Here is a 26,286-nt window from a genome sequence, read left to right on the forward strand (position 1 = left end):
AGAGGAGTGCAGAGAAGTGCAAAGAGAAATTTGAAGAAGAAAGCAGATATTTCAACAGCATCAATTGTAGCAAAAACTACAGGCTCTTTAGTGAACTTGAAGAGCTTTGTCAAGGTGAGAATCCTCCTCCTCCTCATCATAACCAGCAGGTTGGTGGCGCAGCTGAAAAAAACAAAAACGTGGAAAAGTCAAGGGAAGATGAAGACAATATGGGTCAGAATTTGGAAGATAATTCAAGAAATATTGATGAATATCAAACTACAGCAGGAAATAATGCACCAGAGGATAATGAAAAAGTGGTTGAGAACAAAACAGATAACAAGAACGGCAGCAACAGGAAGAGGAAAAGACAGAACAAATTTGAGATGATCAAAGGGTTTTGTGAAGATATTGTGAACAAGTTGATGACTCAACAGGAAGAGATGCACAATAAACTGCTTGAAGACATGGTGAAGAGAGATGAAGAGAAAGTTGCAAGAGAAGAAGCTTGGAAGAAACAAGAGCTAGATAGGATTAACCAGGAGCTAGAGCTTAGGGCAAAAGAACAAGCTATTGCAAGTGATAGACAGGCTACCATAATCAAATTCTTGAGTAAATTCTCATCAACTGGCTCCTCTAAATGTTTTCGAAGGAGTAATGAAGCTCTTGTTAAGGTACCAAATGATTCAAATCCTCCCACTACTTCATCTTCCCTAGTGCCAGCACAAAACCCTAATCCTACAGTCAATACCCAATGCAAAGTTGATCAAGTTTCTAGTTCTACTTTATCTACGATGGTTCTTGGTCATCAAAACTCTGGTTCTTGTCCAACTCACAACAATCAAATCAAGGCCACCTCAGTGACAGAAAGCCAAGCCCCTGAAAACCCTAATCCAAAAACACTCACTTCATCAGCTCTAGCCCTAGCTCCCAAAAACCCTAATCCTGTCAACGCTCAAAGCAATCCATCACCACCTACTTCCTCATTGACAGTAAATAAAGCTCCCCTAACCCCTACATCCAATGACAAAGAAGACCTCGGGAAGAGATGGCCAAGAGATGAAGTGTTGGCATTAATAAACCTAAGATGCAGTCTCTATAACAATGGCGATCACGATAAGGAAGGAGCAGCCATAAAAGCTCCTCTATGGGAAAGAATCTCTCAAGGGATGTCAGAGTTGGGGTACAAGAGAAGTGCCAAGAGGTGCAAAGAGAAATGGGAGAACATAAACAAGTACTTCAGGAAGACCAAAGATGTTAATAAGAAGAGGTCCCTTGACTCTAGGACATGTCCTTATTTTCATCAATTAAGCACTTTGTACAATCAAGGAACACTTATAGCTCCCTCTGAAGGGCTGGAAAACAGCCCAGCTTTGCCCGAAAACCACTCGGCGGCTCTGCCGGAATCTGGTATCGATAACTCATCTCAAAGGGGACCAGCTAAGGATTCTACTGTGCATTTTTCTGAAGGTGAGACAAACATGGTTCAAGTACCAGCTTTTGAATTTGAATTCTGAAATCACATTGCATTTTTTGTGTGTATGTTAAGTTACTACTAGTATTACAATAGTTAATAACATTATTAATACTATTAGACATAATACTTTTTGGGTTTGATATTTAATTTTATTATTTTTTTGCCAACCCTTAGAGAATCTAATATAAAATTTGTTGGAGAATATATATATATATATATATATATATATATATATGTTATAAACTTGTATTGTAGTGAGCACCGACAATTTGGGAAATGAGGATTTAATTTCAGGTCAGGACTGCTTTCTATGCTTATAATTGCTATTCTATGCTCCTAATTTTTCTATTTCAAGAGAGGTTTTGTTGGCTATATGTGGGGAGGAGGAGGAGGAGGAGGACAGTCATGTTCAGGGCCACTCCACTGTTTCTTTGCCAAATAAAAAAAAACAATGCAGGAAGAAATTTTGGAATCTTTTCAGCCAAGGAAAATGAGGTTTTGTACACTAGCTATACTTTGCACCTCACCATCCTGCTGGATATTCAGAATCATGATCATATATCTGACTATATATTCATAAGTGCTTTTCCCACTCTAATTATTTTTTTTTGTCTTAATTATATATCCATCGAGATATCTATATATAATAATATTTTGATCTTTTGGTGCCCGAGAATGAAAATTTACAAACAGATTTTTGTTAAACTTAAATGGCGTATTGAAAAATATTGATAAAAAGAAATTAAAATTTCGATCCGATTCATAATTTGATAATGAAAAAGATGAATTGAATTGTATTAATTTCAACAGAAAAAATGGGTCTTATCTAATGAATTGGGAAAACTTCAAACGAAAAAAAAAAAAAACCCTATGCCATTAAATAACATTAAATGAATTATGGGCTAAGATTAAAGCTCAATTAGTTCCATATAATTATTGTTATAACATTAATAAAAAGTCAATGAAGGTGTGCAATATCTAGCTGCCAATGAAAGCAGATTTATGACCCAGTCTTTTATTTTTTAGGTTACCCTATTAACTTAGCTTTGATTATTTCACATGCTTAATAATTGCAAGGTCAATTTTGCTCATATTTGTTATACAACATTCCACCCATGCATCTTTTGTTTCCAGTCTTGTATTTGCAGGTGACAAAAGAGCAGCCAATTTTAATTCACCAAATTAAATACCACATAGTACAATTTATAAAATTACTAGTTTACTAGTTATAGCTAACTAATTAGCTATGATACCATCTTCAAACCCAAACTGCTTTCGTAGAGTCGGACTGAAAATAGCTCGACATAAAAATTTACATTGAAAAACGTGAAATAGTCATTTTCTATTGATACAAAACAATACTTTCATTATAATTTTACTTGTAACAAGTTCATTTTGTTATTATCGTAAAAAACTTATCGCAATAATAAGTTTACATTAAAAAACATGTTAAGTAAAAGATTAATAGTCGAGCATTTGTGAGCTTAATTAAACCATTTTTAAGAGAAAGAAAACACCACTTAATTAAAAGTTTTTTCTCCATCGTAAAATTTTCAGATGAAATCTTAACCATATGTGGACCGATGACTGTTCTAAATCCTTAAATAAACATTGGGGAGAAAATGTTTTATTATGTTTTAATCTTGAAATGAACATTGAGGAAGAAAACATATACTCAAGAGTTGGTTCTCTTTTTTTTTTTTTTGAATTTCTTTTGTTTTTCTTGTTCCTAGTCCATGAGAGACTACAACGACAACACAAAGGGCAATGCCATAATGTTTCTGAAGGGCTGTGGGAACCCACCACATGACCGAAATGATCAGAGAAAAAAATGGCATTTTTAGAGGAATACGGTGAACGTCTCAAACCAAACAACCCCCTTTGATAATTTTTATTAATAAAATAAAAATAAAAAAAGAAATTGTGTGGGGGCCATTTTCTTTTGTCTTTTATTTCTATTATATTATAAATATATATATATTTGATTTTTATTGTGACACGTCAACGTCACATGTGATGGTCTGAACTGAAATAGCCAAGGCTCTTCATAAGCAGCCAAGGGAAAAATGGGTTGGCGCACGTGCATCAGGTTTGGGACCCACTCATCTGACGGCTCAGACATAATTTGATCATCACGAAAAGAAAAAAGTCAAAATGATCAAAGTAATGATCCCCATCTGATTTTCATTAATCTTTTCTTTTTTTCCATCAATTTGACTTGGGGTTTTCCTCTTTTCTCTCTTAGCATGTTGGTAATCTCAAAATGATTTAGTGGACTGTTTGACTTGTGTCAATTATGTGGGGATTTTTTCTTTTTTTTTTCTTTTTAAATTGATTTTTTCCAAAAAGGAAGTGTGATCAAACCAAACAACATAATTATTCCTTATTTTTTTCTTTTCTTCTGGATTTATGCATGATTTTTGCTTCACAAAAGGGTAACTAACTATGCCAAGAGGGGACCAAAAATTAAGAACTATTTTCAATGTCTCTTTCTTGTTGGAAGCATGCATTTAAATTGTATCCACGTGAACATGACATTATGCTAGACGTGTGCTTCTTGAAAATAACAATCAATATAATGAAAAAATCAAAAAAATTAACTTAAACTTATAAGGAATTTGATCATTATAGTCTCAAAAACTGAGTTCGATAGGGTTAGTTGTAACCAGGAGGCGAATTATGATCAGAAAAAAAAAAGTTCAGCTGCATCACGAGGAGGCAATTAGACTAAGTTTGAGAACTTTGGGTCAAAGGTTTAGGGTTGACTTAAGGAAATTGGTCAACCCAATGAATGGACAATTAGGTTTGGGCTACATCCCTGTCCTTTTGAGCCTTTGGACTCTTTTCAACTTTCCCTATTGATTTTGATTCCCAAACTCAGCCCAGATCATTTTTTCCATTTATGGGTTTCTCTGTCAATTAGGCCTAAATTCAACTATGTCCAAAGTCCAAACCCAAATAAGAAGTAGTAAAAGACAAATTTATCTAGACTTTGGGAACATTTTTAAAGGTCAAAAAACAGATTTGGGTTCTCTAAAATCACTCTAATTCCATCAACTTTAAATTTTACCACATTTTCATGATAAAATTTCAATGACAAATGCTCGTCTTACAGGATGTGAATTGGTATCCATCATCAGCAGCTCCTACTGCTGGGGTTCCGACATTCTAACCATATAATACCAATTCTCCCTTCATATCATAGCCCAACATGTCCACCACTTGTGCCCCAATCTCAATCTTTCTCTCTGTCTCTTCCCTTCATGTCGGCAACAACAAGTTGATGCCACCACCTCCCAAAACATTAATTTGTCAAATAATTCTCCCCAAAATTCATTTTTATTCTAATACAATTTTTCTTTTAAGCCTGCAATGATATAAACAGAGATGGATTCATAGTTTATGACCAATAAGAGACAAATTTCCTCTATTTAAAGGAAGAAAGATTCCAACCTTAAAAAAACAAGCTTAATAAGCTTTAAAACTTAATAAAGCTAACTTTGTCAAAGCATTGAAAACTCTTATTGTGGTTAGCACTTCTTGCTTCCTTTTCTTTTCTCTTGTGTTGTTGGGTACCACTCTTCCACTCTACCCTTTGCCTTATATATATATAAAACAATAAGTAGGGGAAGGATGATTTGAAAAACTAAAGGAGGAAATCATTATGGCAATGATTAAGACTGGTCATGTCTAATGGCAAACAATGGGGGACTACATCCAAGTTCTAACCAAGTTTCTTGAAGATTATACAAAGCCCTTTTCTCTTCCTTTTCTCTTCACTTACACCCTTCTGATTTTGACTTCTCTTTCCCTTTGACTTCTTCCTCTGTTCTTTTTCCTATGTTAGTGGTCACCCCATCACAAAGGATCAATTCATTTCATGTACATCTATGTCCCCAACTCCCTCTCATCCATCCTTTTCAATTCTAATATTTTAAAAAATAAAAGATAAAGGAGTATATATAAATCTTAATAATTATATAATTAATTTATATTAAAAAAATTAAAATTTACGTAAAAATAAAGTCACCTGTTATTTTATTTTTTATATAATATCATCTCTTTGCATAAAAAGATATATTTATCTATACTTAAAAACGACAAAATCTCATATATAAGAAATGTATGACAGCAATATTAAAGAAAAAATTTCCCCATCAACCTCCTATGTGGCTATGATCCTGCTGAAAAAAGGAAGCCATGTTCCTTATACTAAAGGGAATGCTACTTGTCCAATATTTTATTCTTTGAAACTCTTCCATCCCCTTTCGCTCCATTCAGGTTGCCTTGAAAGAGCAATACATTATGATGACCAAAGTAGTTGAGATAACACACCCACATTGACTGTGCTCACATAGAAAAAGTTAACCTCTTTATCACAGTTCACGGGTGATACATCTCCATTAAAAAAAAGTTGGTTTGTTTCACCTCTTTTTCTAGTTGAAGATGTTGCCATTATTTCTTTTAAAGTAACTCCATTGGAACTTCCAAACTTTTTCATGATATTTGAACTATTTTAAAGAGTAAAGGGTGGTTTTCTGTGTGTGTGCATGTGTCTTCATTTCTTTGCCAATTTTCATTAGAGAGGTTGTTGTAGCTTCACGAGGAGAATAAGTTTCCTGCAGCTCTCCTGTATCTGGTCTCATTTCATTAATATAAACACCAAAATATATTATTAATTATTTATTTATTTATGATTTTATAGATAACTAACCACGAAGGGTCTTATTAAAATTTCACTAAAATTATGAGTTCATTAAATATATATATCCTTTTTGCAATGACCTTAATGTCACAAGTTAAAGCCCTTGATTATGGATTTAGCATGTATGTATTCAATAACCAATTGATTGTGGATTTAGCATGTATGTATTCAATAGCCAAAGCAAGAAGAGAAAAAACAAAAATGGGCAAAAAAGGGGAGTTGAATCTGTCAAGAATATGCAAGTTTTTTTGACCATTTTATGACAGCATCTGCCTCAAGTTCATCATGCGTTGCTGAGGCTGATAGGATTGGTAATGGAGAATAAGAATCTTATAGAAGGAGGCAAAGCTAGCCCTAGCCCATCCTTTGCTTTCTACTGATATGCAGTGTGTGTGTGACAGCAAAAAAATTGACCATTGACAATTCATCTTTTCATAACCCTATGAAGATTAGGTTTTCCTTATGATGATGATGATTTTGGTCCCAGATATGCTGAAGATCAAGGACAATTGAGATAAAAACTCTGAGTTGGAAGAGCTTTTGAATTTCCAAACCTATTACATATATTTCCAACATTTCCTATTTTCTTTAGTAATAAAAAAAAAATAATTCACACGTTAAAAAATTGAGTTTGAATTTTTGTTTTCTATAAAAAATTATAAAAACGGATCATTTCTTAAAACTGTCTATATATTCAGAGAGACATTAATTATTATGCCATTGTTTCATCTACCAGGAGTATGAGTACTGTTTCAATTCTGTGAAATTCTTGATCCATTATTGAAACTAATTATTACAAAGTCTTTTCTTGGTTGAATTGCATTTTAACAAATCTTGAATGCTTCTCTCATGTCTCAACTACCTTGTCTAGATCCCCCTTCCTTACAATAAATCTGTTAATAACAAAGAAATGTGTTTTATCATCAATAATAATTAGGTCAAAAAGTGTAGTATTGAAGTACTAGATCAAGGTCACCATATATAACCCTAAAACCTTAATTGCCAAAAAAATAAAGCTTCGGGTATTTCATCTGCCATTGGTCCATGGCATAAATGATTTATATATTATAAAGGTACCATGAAATGATGGCATTGTTGCAAATGAAATCTTCGGGCTAAAAGATACCAAACCAAACTAAATTTATCACACCCTATTAAATTTCACAAAGATATATATATATATATATATATATTTATTTATTGTTCCCTTAAATCACCATAAAGGAAACATTAATATATGGCAACTGGATCATTTATTTTGCTTTATTTTTTTGCTATATTTAGTGTAACTAATCTTAGGACGAAACATTATTAGATTGGAAACTTGCTATTTTGGGTATTGGATTTAGGGATATTAACGGGTATGGTATTTGTTTCTTTTTGAATACTCTATTAATTCAAAATCTAGTGTTTGATAAGATACACAAACCTTATAAATACCTGAATAAATTTTTGAATTGTAATTACTTGAACTATTACTCAAATTTCCTAAACATTACTTGTTAAATATTCGTATTCATTAAATATCCATTTAAAATTAATTTTTATGTATAATTAATGAGAATTAAATTAATAAATTAAAATTAGTTTATAAAAATAAATTAAAATTAAAAAAAACATAATTAGATCAATTAATGAATTTTAGTGAGTATTATATTAATTATAAAAATTTGTAAACAAAACATAATATATATAAAATTAAAATTTAATATTACTATCTAAGACTCTTAACCAAACTCGGGACTAATATTACTATCTAAATCCTATCCAAATTTGATTATAAAATACTTTAATCATATTTAATAGAGTTGGAGGGCGCAAGATACCCAATTATAAGATATTCATTAACATCTCTAATTATATTATAATTAAATATAAATCGATTGAATTTCATCAAATTTACACATCGGATGTATTAAAAATTGATATTTTTGATTAAAAGTAACGAGATAGATATAAATTTTACTGGAAACTACCATTTCACTATATGCATATATTTTTTGCAACCAAAAATACTCAATGTATGCAATGAAAATTTTTTGTTTGGGTACATGCTTGAAGTGGACATTTCATGGACAAAATTTTGCATATAAAAATATCATCAATAATGAAAAAAAATGCATGGCAGAATTATTGGTAGAGAGAAAATACGAGAGAGAGCTCCAGTCGGATATCGCCGGGGCAAACTGACCCACATCCAAAACAAACCATACCCGTGGGGGCCACACCGTATACAAAACGACAGCCCTAGCCCACACTCCGAAGTCCAAAGATCCCGCTAGTAGTAAATTCAGAGACCAGTCGAGGGTCTTTCGGTAATTTAGGGAGGTGAAAACGCGCCGGATAATAAGCTTCGTGATTGCAGATCAAGCGAAAGAAGGCACTGGGCCCTACTTTTCCCCCCTTTGTCGGTCTTCTCCCATTCAACGACTTATTTAAATAAATAAGTAATAAAAAATATTAAATTTAATTTCTTTTTTTTACTTGAAATTTAGTGAAAGGGAAAAATAAAAAGGGCAAAATTATGGGAAAAAAAAGCCCACAAAAGCTGACAAATAAACTGAGCCAAAAACAGACTTCTTCCACTTTTTTAATTTTTAATTTTTTCCTTTTTTTTTTTCAGCCTTTTGAGTCTTTTTACTTCTTTGAGTTCATGCTTAGTTCTCTCCTTGTCACAGCAGTCACAAAAGTGAGAGATGATTCCTATTTTGACCCAAATGTGGCTTTCCTCTCACTAATTTAACTTTTAATTTATTTTTTCCCCCATAAATTGCATATGAATCTCTTTTTATTAAAGTATTTGCTAAAAAGAGGGTTTGAAACTTATAAATATTAAGTGGGTGGTAATATTTGTTTCCAAATTTTTGTTTTAACTATTTATCTCACTCGATGAGACAATAATTTATTCATTTAATTATAAAAATTTAAAATTTATTCACCAAATCATAGATTTTGTCTTTAAATTTATTCAATAACTACATAACAAGTTAAAATGACTAATAAATTAATTACTTAAATTAAGAGATTAATACCTTTCCAAAACAGTCTTAATCAGTATGCTTTTGTTTGTTTTCTCTAGCATTTATATAGTACTTCCTTTGAAAGTTAAACACAAACCCTCCCCACACTCATAACAATCTTTGTCTTTAGCATGCTTCCTTTATCAAACCCATTATTTGTTATTAACTAAATCTTCATAAACTACTCTCACTAATCTCAGTACCCAACACTGCTTTTTTCCATAAAAATTTTCAGAATTGTATATAGTATTAACTCTATATATTTGTGGTCCAATCTGTTCTCTCTCACTCTTGCAAAGTTTGTCATTTTCTCCCTTGAAACTAAAAACAACCCAATGGGGACACAGCTGCAACAGGCAGCAGCTTCCTCTGCTTCTTCTTCTTCTTGTTCTTCTGCTCCTCTTTCTTTGTACTGTAAACAGAGTCTTCCTTTTTTTTAGCTTCTGCTCAAATGGTTAAGTCCACATTATTCTTCTCCTTGTGATCTCTTTGGATCAACAACTTATATACCCTTTAACACTACTATACTCAGGTACATTGAACATTCCTTCTTTCTTTTCTATCTGAATCTGAAGATTGCCTTTTCTTCTTCTCTCTTTACTGCCCAAATGGGTTTTTACAGTCTTCAATTTTTTTTTTCATTTTCTTCACAAAAGCTGCATTTTTCCTTTTCCAAGTTCTTTGCTTTCTTGATTCTTGATCAAGAAAGTTGGTTTCTTGATGCTGCGTTATAATTGTTATTCTTTTTTTTTTCTGTGTGCTTTTAAGCTGAGAGGAAGATTTCTTATGATGTGCATTATCTCTGTCTCTGTAACTTGTTTTTTTTTTTGTTGGTTTCTTTTTATTCTTTCTGAAGTTTTTGGTTTCCTTTAAAGTAAATAAAATGTTGATTTGAAGCTGATAACTTTGCGGTGTATAAACAGCTACTTTGAGTCAGATATTTTTTTTTTTCATTTTTTCACTGTTCTCATTCAGTTTCTCTTCTATGCAATTGCCTTTAGCATTTTGGTATGTTTGGTTCTTGTTTGGTCTTTAAATAGAAAGCTTTTATCACTCAATCAAGCTTAGTACAAGTGAAATAGCCTTGTGTGCTGAGTTATCAACTCAAGATTGGACTAAACAAAATTAATTTAGCTTGATGGGTTGCAGAAATCAAAGCCATGTAAAATGCAAGATGCAGACCTTTTTAGTTTCTAGTTTACCAATAAATTGATACATTTAAAGCTTTCTAGCATTGTTATCTGAAATATTTTTGAACCATTGCTTAGATTAGTCCTCCAAATTCCACAATCCTGTATTCTTGTGCTCATGTTGAATATTGATTTCCATTTTGGTAAATCACGCAATGTGGTGTGGTGAAGTTTGGTTCTTTTAATAACCATGTGGATTTTTTTCTAATCAAATCCACACTTTTTAAGTCTTATAAATTACAGATATACTGTGTTCAAAATTTTAATAGTTGGAAGTTTTCCTCTTTCAATGCTCCTATTTTTGGTTTGTTTCTTGTTTCTTTCTTGACTTTCAAGGTTCTCAAATTCTCTTGAGTTTATGTTCTATGTTTTGTTGTTACCATTTCATCTATGTTCTGTTAGAAACTACTGCATTTTCCTTTGCATCTACCTTTTCTAAATGATATTCCGAATTTTTAATGTACTGACCTTTTTCCTTGGTGCAATCCAGAAAAGGAAGTCAAAAAAATACATCTCTCGCATGGAGCAGTACGAGATACTAGAGCAAATTGGGAAGGGAGCTTTTGGTTCGGCTCTTCTAGTGAGGCATAAGCATGAAAAGAAGAAGTAAGATGGCAAATAGGACCCTTTGCCTTCGTCTATTTATATTTACTTTACATATGGAATATGTGAGAATAACAATTAGACAGGCATGATTGATTCATCTTTTGGCGATTCACTGTCCTTTCTCTTTCTCTGGGAATGATCAGGTATGTGCTGAAAAAAATTCGTCTTGCCCGCCAGACTGATAGGTCACGAAGATCTGCTCATCAAGAGGTTTGTATAATTTACTGACAGGTCTTTTTTTCTCTTGTATTCTTTCTGCTCCATTTATGATGTTTATGTCACTCTATTTCAATGGATAACTGCCAGAATCCTTCCATGGTAATTGAAGAAAGAAGATTTCCTAATGTGTTTTATTGAGGCAAACAAAAGGGAGAACAAAGGAGAGATATAAAAGAAAAAACATGGATGGGCTTGATTTATATTTAATTCACATGTTGAAGGAAAAATAGGAGATTAGAATCCAAGACATGTTAGCTATAGTAGTTTTTGGACCTGAAATATATTGGAATTGACTGGACTAAAAGTTGTTGTCCAAGGTTGCTGTCCTACTGCTTGTTTCAGCGGTATAAACTTAGTTTAATTCAAGCTATAGACTAACCTTCGACTGGTTCATGTAGATGGAGCTCATTTCAAAAATTCGAAACCCATTTATTGTGGAGTACAAAGATTCCTGGGTGGAAAAGGTATGGTTATATCTACTATTTCCATTAATAGCTGGTCCGCTGGATGGGCCTCTATTCTTGTTCTGTTTACGCTTTTGATTGTTGGTTATGGAATAAATGCAGTTTTCTTATACCTCTTGATTGTATGCCTTAATTTTCATGGCACTAATATTAGACTCTTCCTGGTGATCTATGGCTTAACATTGGCTCACATTAATGTCTTTGTATTCAGGGTTGCTATGTATGCATTATTATAGGTTATTGTGAAGGAGGAGACATGTAAGTTTCCTTTCTTTCTGATATTGCGATTTGTGAGATTTTGCATTTATTTCTGTAACTTGAAGAGCCTTGCAAGATCTTAGCAAATCATAATAAGATTTTTCTTATAAAACAGGGCTGAAGCCATAAAGAAAGCAAATAGCATGCTTTTCTCAGAAGAGGTTTTGTTTGTTCCCTTGCTTCTCACTTAAATTCTTCAATTCTTTTGCCACTCTGTTCCCATCCCCTCTTTTGTTAAAGTTGATTGTTATCTTTCAACTTTTAGCCAAGCACTGTTATTCATTGAACATTCATAACTCTGAAAATTATTGCATCTGAGCGTGTTCAGAAGCTGTGCAAGTGGCTTGTTCAACTCCTGATGGCTCTTGACTATTTGCATTTGAATCATATTCTTCATCGTGATGTCAAGGTTAGTGCACATACTGTTGTGCTCTTACTGAAGGTCTTACTATCTTCCAAAATGCCCGGAGTTGCTTTCTACTGATAATATTTTGTTTCATGTTTTTTTCAGTGTTCAAACATATTCTTGACAAAAGATCAAGACATACGTCTTGGTGAGTAATTTACTGCTTTTCATATAATTCCTTTGAAGGGATAATAATTTCTCCTAACGAAGATGTGATCAACACTGGTGCAGGTGATTTTGGACTCGCCAAAATTTTGACTTCAGATGATCTTGCATCCTCTGTAAGTAATATACTAACCTTCAAGAATTTAATGCATCACTTGATTTTATTAATCATAATTGGGGAGAATACTCTTGTTTTTTCAGGTTGTTGGAACTCCCAGCTATATGTGTCCTGAGCTTCTGGCTGATATACCGTATGGTTCTAAGTCAGATATCTGGTCATTAGGTGAATATGCTCGCATACGGAGGATGCTTGTATTTGTTATTCACTCTTGATAGAATTTCAAGATTTTTACCTCTAAATATGTGTTTATATGACTTGAAAGTATATTGTCCAGGGTGCTGTATATATGAAATGACTTCTCTCAAGCCTGCATTTAAAGCATTTGTGAGTTTTTTTTAACCCTATCTTTTCTACTTTGTAACCATTTGCAGCCTGTTGCATATACATCTTTTAGGTTAGTCTGCTTAGGACTTCTTAGACAAGGATTCTTAGAAATATAGAAGTATGATTATTGTATGTAGTCTTTAACAATGATTCTGTGTATACATGTTATTTAGATGGTGATGTGAGAGGTTATGTCAGCATATAAATAGTCTTGTATCAATTCCAAATGTTGTACAGGGCCTCCTTATTAGACAGTCTGTTTTGTTGGCAAGCATATCATTTGTCATTTTTCAAGCTGTGATTTGGTCAGATCTTGAGCAGTAACTCAGAAGCACTGTATCTATTTGGTCCTCATGAATGAGCTACATCATGCTTTTCATTCTTAGGGCTCCAGCTGGACATCTGGGCCAACAGGGATAGATTGCAGTTAGGCATCTCCCATATTTGTTTCTTGTGGTATTTCAGTGTAGCAAAAAATTATATTTGATTCGTAGTTACAGATATCTGGCGGTGTGCCCTTATAACTGATTTCTGCTGGTGAATAAGAAAATGCCGCTGCATACCTCTCATGAGGGTTCTTTCTTAGGTATAATTAATGCTTTGACTTTAGGAGGCATTTCTGCATTGTGAAATTTCATTTAATGTTTAGCAACCGTTTCGCATTTCATGTTTTTTTTTTCCTTTTCTAATAATCTTATATATCTTCAACAGGATATGCAAGCGCTGATAAACAAAATTAATAAATCAATAGTTGCTCCACTTCCAACAAAATATTCTGGTGCCTTGTAAGCCTCATTTTCCCTTCATGATAGAAATCATTATAGGTATTTCTGCTTGTTAAAGAGTAGCCTATTAAAAACAAGAAAATTTCATATTCCATCAAGTGCTTTAAGGAAATTACAAAATAATGTACTAGCATGCTGCATCCAAGATTACAATTGGCAATGAGCTATGTTGAAGTAGAAGACCAAAAGTTGGGTAGTGTAATAACTGGATTTTTCCCTCATCAATTTCATTTACAATTATGTTGATTTTCAAGTGATGAATTATGTTGATCTAACTATTGCTTGATTTTCTTTTCAGTCGTGGTCTTGTTAAAAGCATGCTGCGTAAAAATCCCGAACTTAGGCCGAGTGTACGTATAACTCCTCTAATCTATGTCTTACAACACATGCAGGGCATCTTTATGGATCCACCATAATGGGTCCAAATATTAGTTGATATATAAATGTTTTTAGAAAGTGTCCGATGACACTGCAGTTGTTTTTAGTGCCATACTGCACCTCTTCTTGGCACCCCAGTGTCAGCCTTCAGGAGATTGAAATACATTTCCAAGATACACTATAGACACCACATAAGTTTTCTTGGTTTGAAAGGAATCACCTTTAATTTTTGCCCAAAGTAATATGCTCTCAGAACTGTCAATTTCTTGGTTTCGAGGAGGAACCTGGATGCTACTAAGAATGATTATGTTTGAATAGCATGTTGGAAGTAACCAAAAGTGGGGCAGCAAACATTGAAAAGTTCTCCACTGAGCTTTGAAAGTATTTTTCTGTAGCAAACTTTGAACAAATACTTTCAACATTTGCTTCTGAAAGCCAAAGTTTTGCATTTTCTCAATGTGTTCACGATTAGTAGCATATTTCTGCAACCATGCCCATTAGATCAGTTTGGAAGGAAATTTTGTGCCCATTCATGCATCTGCATATGCACATTTCTTCAATTTATGAAATTTCCTCTCATCTGTGGTATATCGGTTTTGACAGGCTGAGGAACTGCTTAGGCATCCACACCTTCAGCCTTATGTTCTTAAAGTTCATCTTAAAATTAATAATCCTAGAAGGAATACTTTACCGGTGCATTGGCCTGCAACCAACGTAAAGAAAACTAGATTTTCAGACCCAGTAGATCTCCGCTTCTCTGCTTACAGGGAGAGGCGTCGATCATTCAGTAATGATAGGACTCTGAATCCAAGCATATCTGGAGCTGAGCAAGATTCTGTTTGCTCTACCAAAGGGATACATGATGATGCACCAGGTTATTTAAATGAAAGGTTTAAAGATTTGTCTACCGATAGCAGCCATGAAGGAACAGTCATTTGCAAGCCAATTACTTCAAAAGTTTCAAGTATCACCAAGACTCCAAGACGTTCTCTGACAAAAGCTTCTGCAACTCCCAAGAGAAAGACAGAGCCATTGAAAAATCGTGACTCGGTAAATTCAATAGAGCTTCTTTCCTTCCTTCCCTTTCCCTCGGTCTTCTCTTTTATCAGACTCTTGTGCAACACATGCATAGAGATCACTGATATTAACATTTTCTAGTTTCAAAAGTTGGGTTTTTACCGTTTGTTGCCTTGTGTTTACAGTTTCCTGTTTCACGCGCTCCAGTTAAAAAATCTCTTCCCACAACTCGAAGAGCATCCTTGCCACTACCAACAAGAGCTAAAATTCGAGAATCCCCTCCTATATCTAATGCTGGTATTCTTCATTGCATACAATCACCAGATGTTTCTGTCAATGCTCCTCGGATTGATAAGATAGCTGAATTCCCATTAGCCTCTTATGAAAATGCATTCTTCCCCATCCACAAAACTTCATCAATATCTGCACGGGGCTCCTCTGGCTCACCACAATTTGTTGACCGTTCAATCACAAAAGACAAATGTACGGTTCAAATATGTGATCGAGCTCCTATCAAGCCCCATTTTACTGATGCATGGCAGGGAATCCAGCGCTGCATGTTTCAGGTGGATGGAGAGGATGGAACTGATTCCTCTGATCAAAATGCAACTGCTGGGGCATCAAGCCGCACCTCATCAGACATGCGGCAGCGAAAGTTTGACCCCTCGTCATATCAGCAACGTGCTGAGGCATTGGAAGGATTGCTTGAGTTTAGTGCAAGGTTGCTGCAGCAAGAGAGGTATGATGAGCTTGGTGTGCTACTAAAGCCATTTGGACCTGGTAAGGTCTCCCCCAGAGAAACTGCCATCTGGTTGACTAAGAGCTTTAAGGAGAATACTGCCAAGCAGGAGGTTTAATCCTGACGAACGACTTCCATTTGTATAATATCTGTAGCTGTAACCTGTAACAATTTTTTAGAGTCCAGGCCTATCAAATTTTAGAAGTGATTCCTGTTGAGAGGACCTTGTCAGTTAGGCATTTTGGTTTTCAAACGAATCCTAATTGTTAGTATTAGGTTCTAGTCAATTATCCAGCACCTTTCGGCCTTCCCCTTGTGCATCAATGTTCTTGATTTTCTGGGAGTGGATGATGGGTTCAAATAGGTTGTAGACTTATCTTCTACCTGTTAATTTTTGTTTATGTTCCTGACTGAAACGGCATGTTCATTTAAATCAATATTAATCAGGAAAATGGATGATCTTGATGCCTGAACTTTCTTATAGAAATCGGATTCTTTGTTTGTTTACCAAATTAAGACTTGGGGCTTTCTCTGCCATATTAACCAGGCTGAGAGGGAAGTCCCAGAAGCTTCTGGCGTTAGGAAGCCTAACACACCAGCCCTGGAGCCCCCATCCCTATGCTTCTGAACGCTAGTTCACCACTTTCATATCTGAAATAAACACCAAGCTATTCCATTCAAACGGCTGCCGATTTGATTTAGCTCTCCTCAAGAAGGGTTGGTTTTGATACTAATTGTCACGGTCCAAATTAATTTGTAAAATATTATTTTTTATTATTTCATTAGACTTCATAGTTTTATTTTATAAGAATTATCTCACAAGTTGAAGATGTTAGTTTCATTTAAATATACAATTAGTTTAAGATTCAAGATTTCCACTTGATAACGTGACAAACACAAAAAAAAATAAACTTTGACAAATTTGTTTCATTGAAGGCCCTCTTGGTTTAAGTCAATCTTCTGAATTTTTCTAAAAGCAGGTAGACCTTTTTTCTCTGTTTATTAAGATAACCTATCTCGTATAGACAAAGCTTTCTCCAGAGCATTTCACTCAAAGTTACAATTACATCAAATGGGACCATATATAGTCTCTCTCTATGGGCCCCTACTTTCAGAGAAACAAAAAATTTAGCAGTTGAGAAAGCTCTATCAAGTGGAGAGGAATCTTTACCAGGAATCTCCAAGGGAGTGGCAAATGGCTTAATCAGGGTGAGTTTTCCATTGCAGGCCCTGGCCAAATATAAAATATATAAAATAATGGAAGGACATAAATTTAATGGCAAGAAAAGCCATACCAACATACATGAATTTAAAATACCAGTCAACAACATTAACAAGTTACATAAACTATACGATAGCCAAAGTCCTATACACAAGTATTTGGACAAGGAAAGAGTAGTGTAGGTATTGATCTTCATCTCGTTTCAGAGAGACTAAGGTGAGGATCCTTCTTGGTGTGATAGATATGGGAAAGGCAAGCAGATGGTTGGTAAACTTCTTGCTAGGGAGAAAGGAGGATAAAGGGAAAAGGAAAAACATTTCAATATCGTTTGAAGAAGGAAGTGTGACAACTCCATGTGCTACTCCACCTGCAGCTCCTTTCAAGAGGAGATGGAGTTTCGGGAAGTTGGCTAGTAAAGAGAGAGCTCACAAGAGTTCCAGGTCCCTTGACTCGATGACCGCTACTCCACTTGTGAAGCAAGCTGTGTTGGGCTTGGAGAAACGGCATGATAACACCAGGGTTTTGGCAATGGCAATGACAAGAGCTACCAAAAGAAAAACAAAGGCAACATCTGCAGCTTCTTTGATAAGCAAAGCGGTAGAAGATGCAGCTGCCACCAGGATTCAAGCCGCCTTTCGTTCTTTTTTGGTCCTAATCCGAACCTTTTCTTTTATTCCCGTGTTGCAGGCCTTGCCATTTGTATAACTAGGACAGAATGTTTGAGAGAAATGATATCATTGATCAAATATCATTGCAGGCGAGGAAAGCTTTACATGCTTTGAGGGGACTAGTCAAGTTGCAAGCACTGGTTAGGGGTCACCTGGTGAGGAAACAAACAACTGCTACTCTCAGACGTATGCATGCTCTTATGGCAATACAAGTTAGAGCCCGGTTTCAGAGAATCCAGATGGCTGAGGAACAACGACCTGCTGTAAAATGTCGATCATCAAGATACGGAAGGTTTCCCCAGGAGATGGGGTTCAAAAGAGCAGAGAGAGTAAGTATTTCTTTCCATGAAGGCATTAACATCTCTATACCCCAAAGGTATCAGATAGCCTGTTTGGTTTTCTTTCATTTTCCATCATTTTCTAATCAACCAAACATGAACTACTGGTGCAATAAAGTCAATAACCTAGTGCCTTCGAAGAAAAGCAAGTACTAAAATAAAGTGCTCCAAACTCAACAACTAATAACTATTATATTTTTATGAAAAGCGTGGAATTGTGAAGAGCCAAAATGGTTTTATGAATCATTCACAGATTGAGAGGATTGAACATGGAATCACCAAATATTACTCTGGAGAGCTTTCGATCTCAAAGCGAGAACAAAAATATGAGGAGTTTTCCTTCACAACGCACAACAGTCCCAGACATTCTCCTCCAATGTCCAAGCCAACACGGGGAAGATCCTCTTTCAGTTCTCATGAGTATCCATACATGCCAAATTACATGACCAACACAGAATCTTCAAGGGCCAAATTCAGGTCACAAAGTGAACCAAAACAACGACCTGCATGCAACTCCAAAGCAAAGGGCAAGAAAACAACTTCAGCTGAAGAAATGGGTGACAATATTCAACAACATTATTCATCTTCACAGTCGAAAGGCGTTGCAGAATGGAATCAAGAACCATGGTTTGTCACACTTCATCGGTCAACAAGGACACCCAAAGACAATGAGGGTGATACCAGTGGCCCAACCAGTTACTCTGAATATCGGAAATCTCTTGTTACAAATGAGGTAAGTCAAGTCAAAATTTCTCTGCAGTGGAATAAAGTTCAGTTCGTTTTCTTGGTTTTGCTTTAAGGTTGCATTCTCTAACTCGTTTCTGGTTCACATATCTGCAGCCTCATGCAACTTTGTTCTAACTGAAGATTCAAGAACGTTCAACCCTCAGCAGAGAAGTGATGAACAAGATAGTTGATTCAAGATTTAGCAGCAGAAAAACTAGTTTACGATGGTATATAGGAAAGAAGAACGCTGCAAAGACTTCACACTCTGAATACAATTGCTCATGAAAAAAAAAATAACTGGAAGTCCTTTTCTTTACTTGCTGAGGTGGTTAATTAGTGGTATGAAATCATGATTAAGCAAAAATTTTAAGCAGGAAATTATTTATTGATGACACTTCTGTGCACTTCTATAACTAATGCTAAAATCAAATGGAAGCAAGAAACTGTAGCTGTAATCACGATTACAAAATGTAAATTACATTTGCATGTTTAATGTGTTGCATATATTGGTTTAGATCTAGGAATCAGGTTTAGTTTTCAATGAGCAAGGTGCCTTTGGACATGGAAGATGCCCAGTTGCCTGGTTACTGGGCTTTCTCGAGATCCTTATGTAAAACCCAAGTTCGAAACTTGTCCTCATAGGAGATTGAGGCCGATGGGATTAGCCCGCAGATGATTAGAAAGGGAGAGAGAAGGCAAATACTATATTTCAGCCTTGGTAGATACAAGTTTGTACCGCGACTTGGCTTTATAGATTGAATCAAATGAATTCATCGTTGTGTATATCAATAGTACTTGAAACTTAGAGATACATTATATTGGAAAAAGTATTAAAAATATTATAGAATTACAGATACAAGATTGATACACATTCTCTTTTTCTATTTCCCAAAGCTTCCAGCTGCGTCTGCCTTTCAGACTTTTCAACTGCAAGAAGATTTGCATCAACCACTCAACCTACTCTAATCTAGCAAGGTTTTTCAAACATGTAACTAGTTTTGTGAAGTCCTTTTGACTATGAATACTCGTGCATAAAAGCACAACATGCACGGGCAAACCAATTCCATGCATTCTAAAGGAATCAGTGTGTGATTTATGTGGGACAAATGCACTCCTCAGAAATGAAATGCAGGTCTGACTTCGTTAGTCGAGTAATGTGCTACTTGGCAAAGAGGGAAAAATTTGTCTCATTATAGAGAAACTTACATATAAACAAAAATGCATTCTAACATATGGGAGTAAACCTCATTTTCTCATCCTTAATTCTTGATGCAAATATTAGTGCTTTTTCCTGCTGAAAGACACAGCAACCTGATCCTAGTATCGTAAAGTATGCGAGCAACAACATGCTTATTGGTTAAGAGCCTTGTGGAATGCAACCTGCAAATACAGCAAAGAACAAAGGAAGGTAATGTTTTATATTGGGCTATAATTTGAGATGGGTAGGGAATTAAATTCAGAATTGACAAACAAAAGAAACAATTAACTAAAGTGCATACAGATGTTGATGTCTTGAGAAGCTCTCTTACGGCCATTGTAGCATAGCAAGAAGCAGGAAGTGTGAAGGCCAACTTGAGAGCCTTCTGAGTTCCCAGAGAATTTGACTCAGGCAAAGAATGAATTTGTGGAGGCTCAGCTTCTCTAGAGCCCTCCACCTCAACATTGTCAGTTGAAAACTTTTTATCATCCTCAAAGCTCTCTATATGTTCCATATGATCAGATGGATCTTGGCCCTCAGTTCCATTGGTTGGTTTCTCTTCCTTGACCAGGTTCACAGGTTTAGTTTTCGCAATTTTGTCTAAATCTGTCTCTGACAATGCTATAGTTCCATCTGAATATGAAAGCAATTCCCTGAAACAAAATAGATGGTATTACTTGGTCTACAGTATTTCCAAGGCATCTAAAAGAACTCTGCTAAAAAAGACAAAGGAAAAGCAGATATACCATTCAAAGTCAATTGGCTTCTGAAAAACATGCCTGTAGCTTCCCGTCATGCTGGTTATTGAAAATTCCCTACAATAAAAAATTAAAAATTAAAAAAAAAAACATGAAGGGGGAGTTTGAGAAGAAGTCTTGGGGAAAAAATATAGGGACGGTTTTAAATAATGTATATGTACTTGGTATTATGAACACTCTCAGTCAAGCTGATCCCATCCTGATAAATTTTAAAAAATGAATATTAGAACATTAAAATTTGGTATTTAAACGAAAGAAGTAACAAGTAGTAGCTCCCCGGCAGCTACCGTTCATTAATCAGAACTTTAATTTTTTCACATCAAATTAAAGTTACCCTTGGCAAGCACATCACGAAATTGTGCAGAGAAAGGTTCATTAAGTAATGAATGCGTGCCTTCATTTTCCAGTAAGTTATAACTTAAATAGCATGCAGTGAGTCATAGCAAGATTTAATATATATTAACAAGGATAATGGACCTTCTTTGCCATATCATGATATACATTGGCAATATCGTTCACTGGATAAATTATTCTAGAACTGCCAAGGAAACAGCAAAACATTGTCAGGAATGAAAGAAAGAAAAGTTAAATATGGAAATGATAAGGGCAATGTAAAATCTGCAGCAACTCCTTACGGTATTCCCTTACCCAGGCATAGGAAGGACAACATCCTCGATAGTATAATTTCCAGTACTAATATCTACTGCAGTTATGGCCTGCCAGACAGTGGAAGCTATCTTAAATTCTTTGAATCGAGGTTAAAAAGATTGATACTAACATTTCATTTAAAGTATACAGCAGATTATCATCTAATGTAACCAAAATTAGAACATCTTTCACACTTTCAAAAATTAGGTAACAAAGTAAGCTAAAGTATTCTAAAAAAAATTTATCATCTAAGCATTGTATTAAACAAACTATTTTTCAGTATCAATTGTTTTCTAAATTTCCTTTAACACCCTCAGTTCACAATTCAGAAATTAGAAAAAGCTATACATAAAAACAAGTAACTACTGACCTTAACGAGATTATTTTTCCCTTCTGGAAGATCTGTTCCAGATATTTCATCTAATTGACTATAATCATATGCATCTTCAAAGTTATTATCTTCATGTTCAGTTGGAACAACTTTCACCTTTTCTGCATCATTTCCTTTACAATATACCAAGTCCCCTAAAACAACTTCATTGCTTCCTGTATATGGTAGGATAACAGAGTCATGTTGGACAGTTACCTTGAAACATTTTAGTACAGCTTTGATAATGAAAATAATGACAGCATAAACTAGAAAGGCTCTCTGTTAAAAGTGCATAAATACCCCCCCACCCACCAAAAAGTAAAAATATCAAACAGCATACCATATTTTTCCACTCTCATACTTGCTGCATGGTTCCACAGATAGCTTTGGTAACTGTGTACATACCTGATCAGTAAAACAGAAATAATTTAGACTCAATATTACCTCTGTTCTCATGCATGTAAAAGTGTGTGTGTAAGAGAGAGAGGTGAACCAATTGTGAGGATCTATCTCTATATATTTCTTGAGAGAGAACAGACAACTGATTCTAAGGATCTCAATGTAATTATCCTCATATCAACTAACTAGGCTTTGTTCAACTCAACTAACACTACTGCATCTATTAACAAGAATGAAACACATAGGGAAAGGGGTGAATTGTCAGTAACCAATCAAGCTATTGCAGTAAACCGGAAATATATAATCTGGCCATTAACAGTAAAACAAAGCTCACGATGGATTTAAGAATGAAATGTGAGACAGTGAGAGATAAACTTACAAGCAAAGCGGCAAAGTAAAAGATTGTGCCAGAGCTCACTAAAGCATTTATCACACAAAACATTCTAACGATGAGAACTTAGAGTACACAGACATAAACAAATATTTATTTTGCCTCTCTGGAGGCTGGCCATTTAGAAATTGAGAGACCAAAATTACATTACTGCTTCCTGTTATATCAAGCACTTACATCATTCTCAAAGTCCTAGGTATAGCCTTCAGGGCCTGCAAGTAGTTCCCAGGACATTTCTTCAAACCCTGCAGCTGTATGAAATTGAAAAAGGTAAAAGAATAAATATGACTTTTTATTATGAGACACACAAAGAAAATCTGATTAAGCACTAATAAGCCGAAATAATGGATATCAAAGCCATGCAGGGGCAACTAGCTGGGAACTTACCATAGCTCTTTCTGCAACTAAATGGCGAGGTAATTGCCTGAGAGTTCCTTCTATATCACCAGTTTCTTTATAATATTCCCGTGCCTTGCTTACAAAGTCTCTTTGTATTTAGATATTCAAGTCAAGATTATAACCAATAATTATATCTCAGAGCTGAATGCAGAAAACCCTTTGAGTAGTCAAGCATCTAAAAAGTGCTTTGCCCAAAAGAAAACGAAAAAAAATGTTAAATGAAGGATATCCCCTTCTCTTGGATCAAGTATTGTGCTTGCAGCAGCTTGCCACTCTCCTCGCAGCAATGTGGCTCCAATACGGTGAGTTGGAATAGAACCACTTCCAAAACGCTGAAAAATTATAGAGGCTTAGAAAAGAATATAAAAGCAAGAACAAATCAGGAAGAAGGGGAGAAGGGGAGAAGGGGAGAGAGAGCAGAAAGAAAGATGATCAAGGAAGTACTTGTAAACCAAAGTAGTTGATGAAGCCATGCCTTCCCAAGGACTCCGCAGATGCTTTGATAGTTTCTTCAGAGTCTGCAACAATTCCTCTGGATGGATAAATGAGTTCGATAAGCGATAGGATATCGGAAGTTGAAAGTAGCCATGAGGATGTTCAAAGAATAAGGCAACATTAATATGGAATTCATATGCGGGAAAGCAAGCTCACCTCAGTATGACTGTGAACCAATTTCCTAAGAGCTGGCCAAGAAGAAGGTCATCCTCGACATAACTAGACAATAATGGCACCATAAGTAATGGTTCATCAAGCCATAAATTGATAAGAAAACCAGAATCTTACATCCATCAACCTTACCAAAAGTCTCCCACTTTAATACCAATCAACCTTTCATTCAATGCAGCTAATCTGCTTGCATGCTGCTTGAAAACAGTTACCTGGAGACCCAAAAGGAAAAAGCTCCACTTAAATGCAATCAATTATACAGCAAAAACCCAAACATACACAAAAGTGCACATACACAAGAAGTATCAGAGCCATCCATACACAGATCAATGTGCTGGAGGCATTTAGAATGAAGACATAGTGAGAAGCTATTAGTCAGGCAGTAGTGTTCCATAACTTAAATTTCTATGCCATTGAAATGCATAACTAGTAACATGGTTTTCAGGTAGAACAACAAGAACGATAATGCAATCAAACGTCACTTATGGACGTTTTTGACACCAGTTCTTCTAATACAGAGGTATGGGTTTAGTCAACAGATTGAGGTTGCTGCAATTTGTTTTAATTATAATTTTCCCTCAGAAAGTTTCTCAAACATAACATCCATCAGCTTTTCAAGACACTAAAGTCTAGCTTTTGCATATTTATTTTAGAAGAGAACTAACACTACATAACATGTCTGCTTTTGATCATATAATCTCCCAAAATGAGCTACACAGTTCATGGTAGAGCAAGTAATCTGCCAAAATTAACCAACATGCCAATTAATTTTAGCACAAAAGCAGCAAATATGTGACCAACTTACCCTTTGAGTTGAAACTGACCGCTTATCTTTTGTTCCCGCAAATCCAAATGACCTTGGCTGCCAAAAACACATGTTAATGAAAAGCATTTCCATTGAATAGGTACTACCACCAGTTTTAAATATATCATTCATCATACCTGAATGCCAAGCAACTTTCCAATCAACCCTAAAGCTTCCTGTGTATCTTTATTCTCCTTGTAAAGATGGAACCTGAATATTCACATAGAAGATAGCAGTTTCAAGATGTAATTCAAGTGCAATAATAATGACTTCATGGCACAATAAGGCAATTGAGTCAGAAAGGAGAAAGCTCTGACATGATTTTTCTTTCTACCATCTTGAAAGGCATCAAATGAATGTAAAAGTGAATTTTCAAAAAAAAAATGAATATAAGAGTGAGATAGGCTACCTAAGGAACTTGCCAAGATGCTCTGGCCAGTGGCTTGAACCTCTACTATCATAGGGCTTATCACCTCTCTCTTTCCTTTTTTTGGAATTTCTGCCCTTGTTGTTATTCCCAGAATTTAATCGCACACGAATGCATTTTGATGAAGAATCAGGTCCATCAACTGTGTCAGTGACAAGGAATCTAAGATTCTCCTTAAAGAAATTATGCATTGCCTGAAAATCTCAAACTCAAAACAAAAACCTTCTAGTTAGTTTGATTCCCACTTTGCATTACATTGAGTAACACCTACATGAGAAAGGCCCAGAAAGGTAAATGGAAAAGTAACAAGAAAACAAAATGAAAGCTTACCGTTCGATGAGATTTATCAGAGTCCGGTGACAGAACAATAGGACAGATATCTTCTTCACTGCCTGAAGTAATTTGATTAATAAAAGCTTCTAAGCGATCTGCATCAGTGTCACCAGCAAGTGATCTGAATTTTATAATTTCAGATGCATAACACTTGTTCAGTTGATCAGGTATCTTTGTTTCAACTTCCTGAACAGCCTGAGTAAATTTATTCAAAAAAAAAAAACTATCACCTATTAAAATACACAAAATACATTCAAAGATGAATTGGAAAAGGGAATTTGAGTCAGACCACCTCCGGAGGGGCATCTAAGGAGGTCAAATGAACAACATTTCCTTCAGTGTCTACTTCATTCACAATGAAATCAGAATACCTTCACAAAAAATTCAAAGCAATCAAATTCCATAGACAACTGCCATTACAGCCAATTCATAACACAGAAATCACTCTCAAAACCTCCAATGTTCATTTTTTCTCCATTTTTATTAAAGAAAAAGAACCCCTTTTTGTCAATCCCAGATACCTACACCACTAGCAAGCTACGAGCTTGAGTCAAGCTAAGCCCTTTGCCACTAAACTAAACCTCATTCCACCATATCAACTAAGCAAACAAATATTCATGCATGCACGTGAAATAAACAAAATTCAACAAATAGGTATTTCCAAAAGAATGTAAACAAAAGAGGGTTTACAGTACTAGTTTCTCTTATTCTTTTTTTTTTAAAAAAAAGAGGGACCTTTCACCTTTGTTTGAGGATGCCACGGAAACCAGGAAGGTGGGAGATGAAACAAAGGATTCCCACATCGGATTCGGTGATGGTCGTCATTAAAGTCCAGGAATTTGATGATTTGATGACTGGGGTTTTTGTCAAGTTTGATTTTGAATTTGCTGGGTAGCTTTTGCAGTGGACGTAGTGGTAGGGTTTTAGAATTGAGACGCCATAACGCCACATTTCGCTTTTCTGGTTTCCTCAGGGTTTAATGTTCTGCTATAATACGCTGCGTTTTGTTGCTTTTGGTGGGGTCTGTCTCCTTTGCGGGTGGCGTGGTGCTTTATTTTGGGCCTTTAGGGCTATGGTATGGGAAA

The 26,286-nt window shown here is 35.2% G+C and overlaps 4 protein-coding genes across 11 annotated transcripts in view; 3 read left to right on the forward strand and 1 right to left on the reverse strand.

Moving 5' to 3' along the window:
* LOC110415641 (uncharacterized) overlaps window positions 1-2,413 on the forward strand; it is a 7,282-nt gene extending 4,869 nt beyond the window's left edge. The window contains exon 2 of the mRNA XM_021427340.2: window positions 3-2,413. Coding sequence (XP_021283015.1) covers window positions 3-1,496 — 1,494 coding nt within the window. The 3' untranslated portion in view covers window positions 1,497-2,413. The remainder of the gene's footprint in view (window positions 1-2) is intronic.
* A 7,036-nt stretch (window positions 2,414-9,449) lies between these two features.
* NEK2 (NIMA-related kinase 2) lies at window positions 9,450-16,201 on the forward strand. 5 transcript variants are annotated; one of them, XM_021426425.2, is made up of 15 exons: window positions 9,454-9,713; window positions 10,862-10,977; window positions 11,121-11,187; window positions 11,595-11,660; window positions 11,872-11,918; window positions 12,034-12,079; window positions 12,247-12,327; window positions 12,430-12,472; window positions 12,556-12,605; window positions 12,691-12,772; window positions 12,885-12,934; window positions 13,646-13,719; window positions 14,018-14,069; window positions 14,701-15,147; window positions 15,300-16,201. In XM_021426425.2, the coding sequence occupies exons 2-15, from the start codon at window positions 10,892-10,894 to the stop codon at window positions 15,969-15,971; spliced, it is 1,863 nt and encodes a 620-aa protein (XP_021282100.1). In that variant the 5' UTR covers window positions 9,454-9,713; window positions 10,862-10,891; the 3' UTR covers window positions 15,972-16,201. The 5 variants fall into 5 exon arrangements, 4 of the variants coding, with proteins under 4 accessions (XP_021282100.1, XP_089639459.1, XP_089639458.1 ...); XR_016351127.1 differs by lacking the exons at window positions 14,018-14,069; window positions 14,701-15,147; window positions 15,300-16,201 and adding an exon at window positions 13,435-13,520 and having other exon boundaries at window positions 9,450-9,713; XM_089783333.1 differs by lacking the exons at window positions 9,454-9,713; window positions 14,018-14,069; window positions 14,701-15,147; window positions 15,300-16,201 and having other exon boundaries at window positions 13,646-13,723.
* Window positions 16,202-17,049: 848 nt separating this feature from the next.
* On the forward strand, window positions 17,050-19,524 carry LOC110415189 (protein IQ-DOMAIN 23-like). Of its 2 annotated transcripts, none has more exons than XM_021426757.2 (4): window positions 17,050-17,723; window positions 17,833-18,072; window positions 18,290-18,814; window positions 18,922-19,524. In XM_021426757.2, the coding sequence occupies exons 1-4, from the start codon at window positions 17,319-17,321 to the stop codon at window positions 18,940-18,942; spliced, it is 1,191 nt and encodes a 396-aa protein (XP_021282432.1). In that variant the 5' UTR covers window positions 17,050-17,318; the 3' UTR covers window positions 18,943-19,524. The 2 variants fall into 2 exon arrangements, with proteins under 2 accessions (XP_021282432.1, XP_021282433.1); XM_021426758.2 differs by having other exon boundaries at window positions 18,335-18,814.
* Window positions 19,525-19,620: 96 nt separating this feature from the next.
* LOC110415188 (Pseudouridine synthase family protein) lies at window positions 19,621-26,157 on the reverse strand. 3 transcript variants are annotated; one of them, XM_089783452.1, is made up of 20 exons: window positions 25,944-26,157; window positions 25,494-25,572; window positions 25,199-25,396; window positions 24,851-25,062; window positions 24,579-24,651; window positions 24,442-24,498; window positions 23,769-23,848; window positions 23,622-23,684; window positions 23,415-23,502; window positions 23,199-23,302; window positions 22,959-23,061; window positions 22,749-22,822; window positions 22,122-22,186; window positions 21,782-21,957; window positions 21,412-21,479; window positions 21,241-21,301; window positions 20,925-20,962; window positions 20,752-20,820; window positions 20,307-20,658; window positions 19,621-20,187 (listed from the first exon to the last, which is right to left on the reverse strand). In XM_089783452.1, the coding sequence occupies exons 1-20, from the start codon at window positions 26,150-26,152 to the stop codon at window positions 20,158-20,160; spliced, it is 2,199 nt and encodes a 732-aa protein (XP_089639578.1). In that variant the 5' UTR covers window positions 26,153-26,157; the 3' UTR covers window positions 19,621-20,157. The 3 variants fall into 3 exon arrangements, with proteins under 3 accessions (XP_089639578.1, XP_089639579.1, XP_089639577.1); XM_089783453.1 differs by having other exon boundaries at window positions 20,337-20,658; window positions 25,491-25,572; XM_089783451.1 differs by having other exon boundaries at window positions 25,491-25,572.
* Between the last annotated feature and the right edge of the window lie 129 nt (window positions 26,158-26,286).

This window comes from Theobroma umbraticum, unplaced genomic scaffold (assembly GCF_002168275.2).
Source record: "Theobroma umbraticum cultivar Fairchild unplaced genomic scaffold, ASM216827v3 scaffold_147.0, whole genome shotgun sequence".
In the NCBI taxonomy this organism is placed as follows: Eukaryota; Viridiplantae; Streptophyta; class Magnoliopsida; order Malvales; family Malvaceae; genus Theobroma; species Theobroma umbraticum.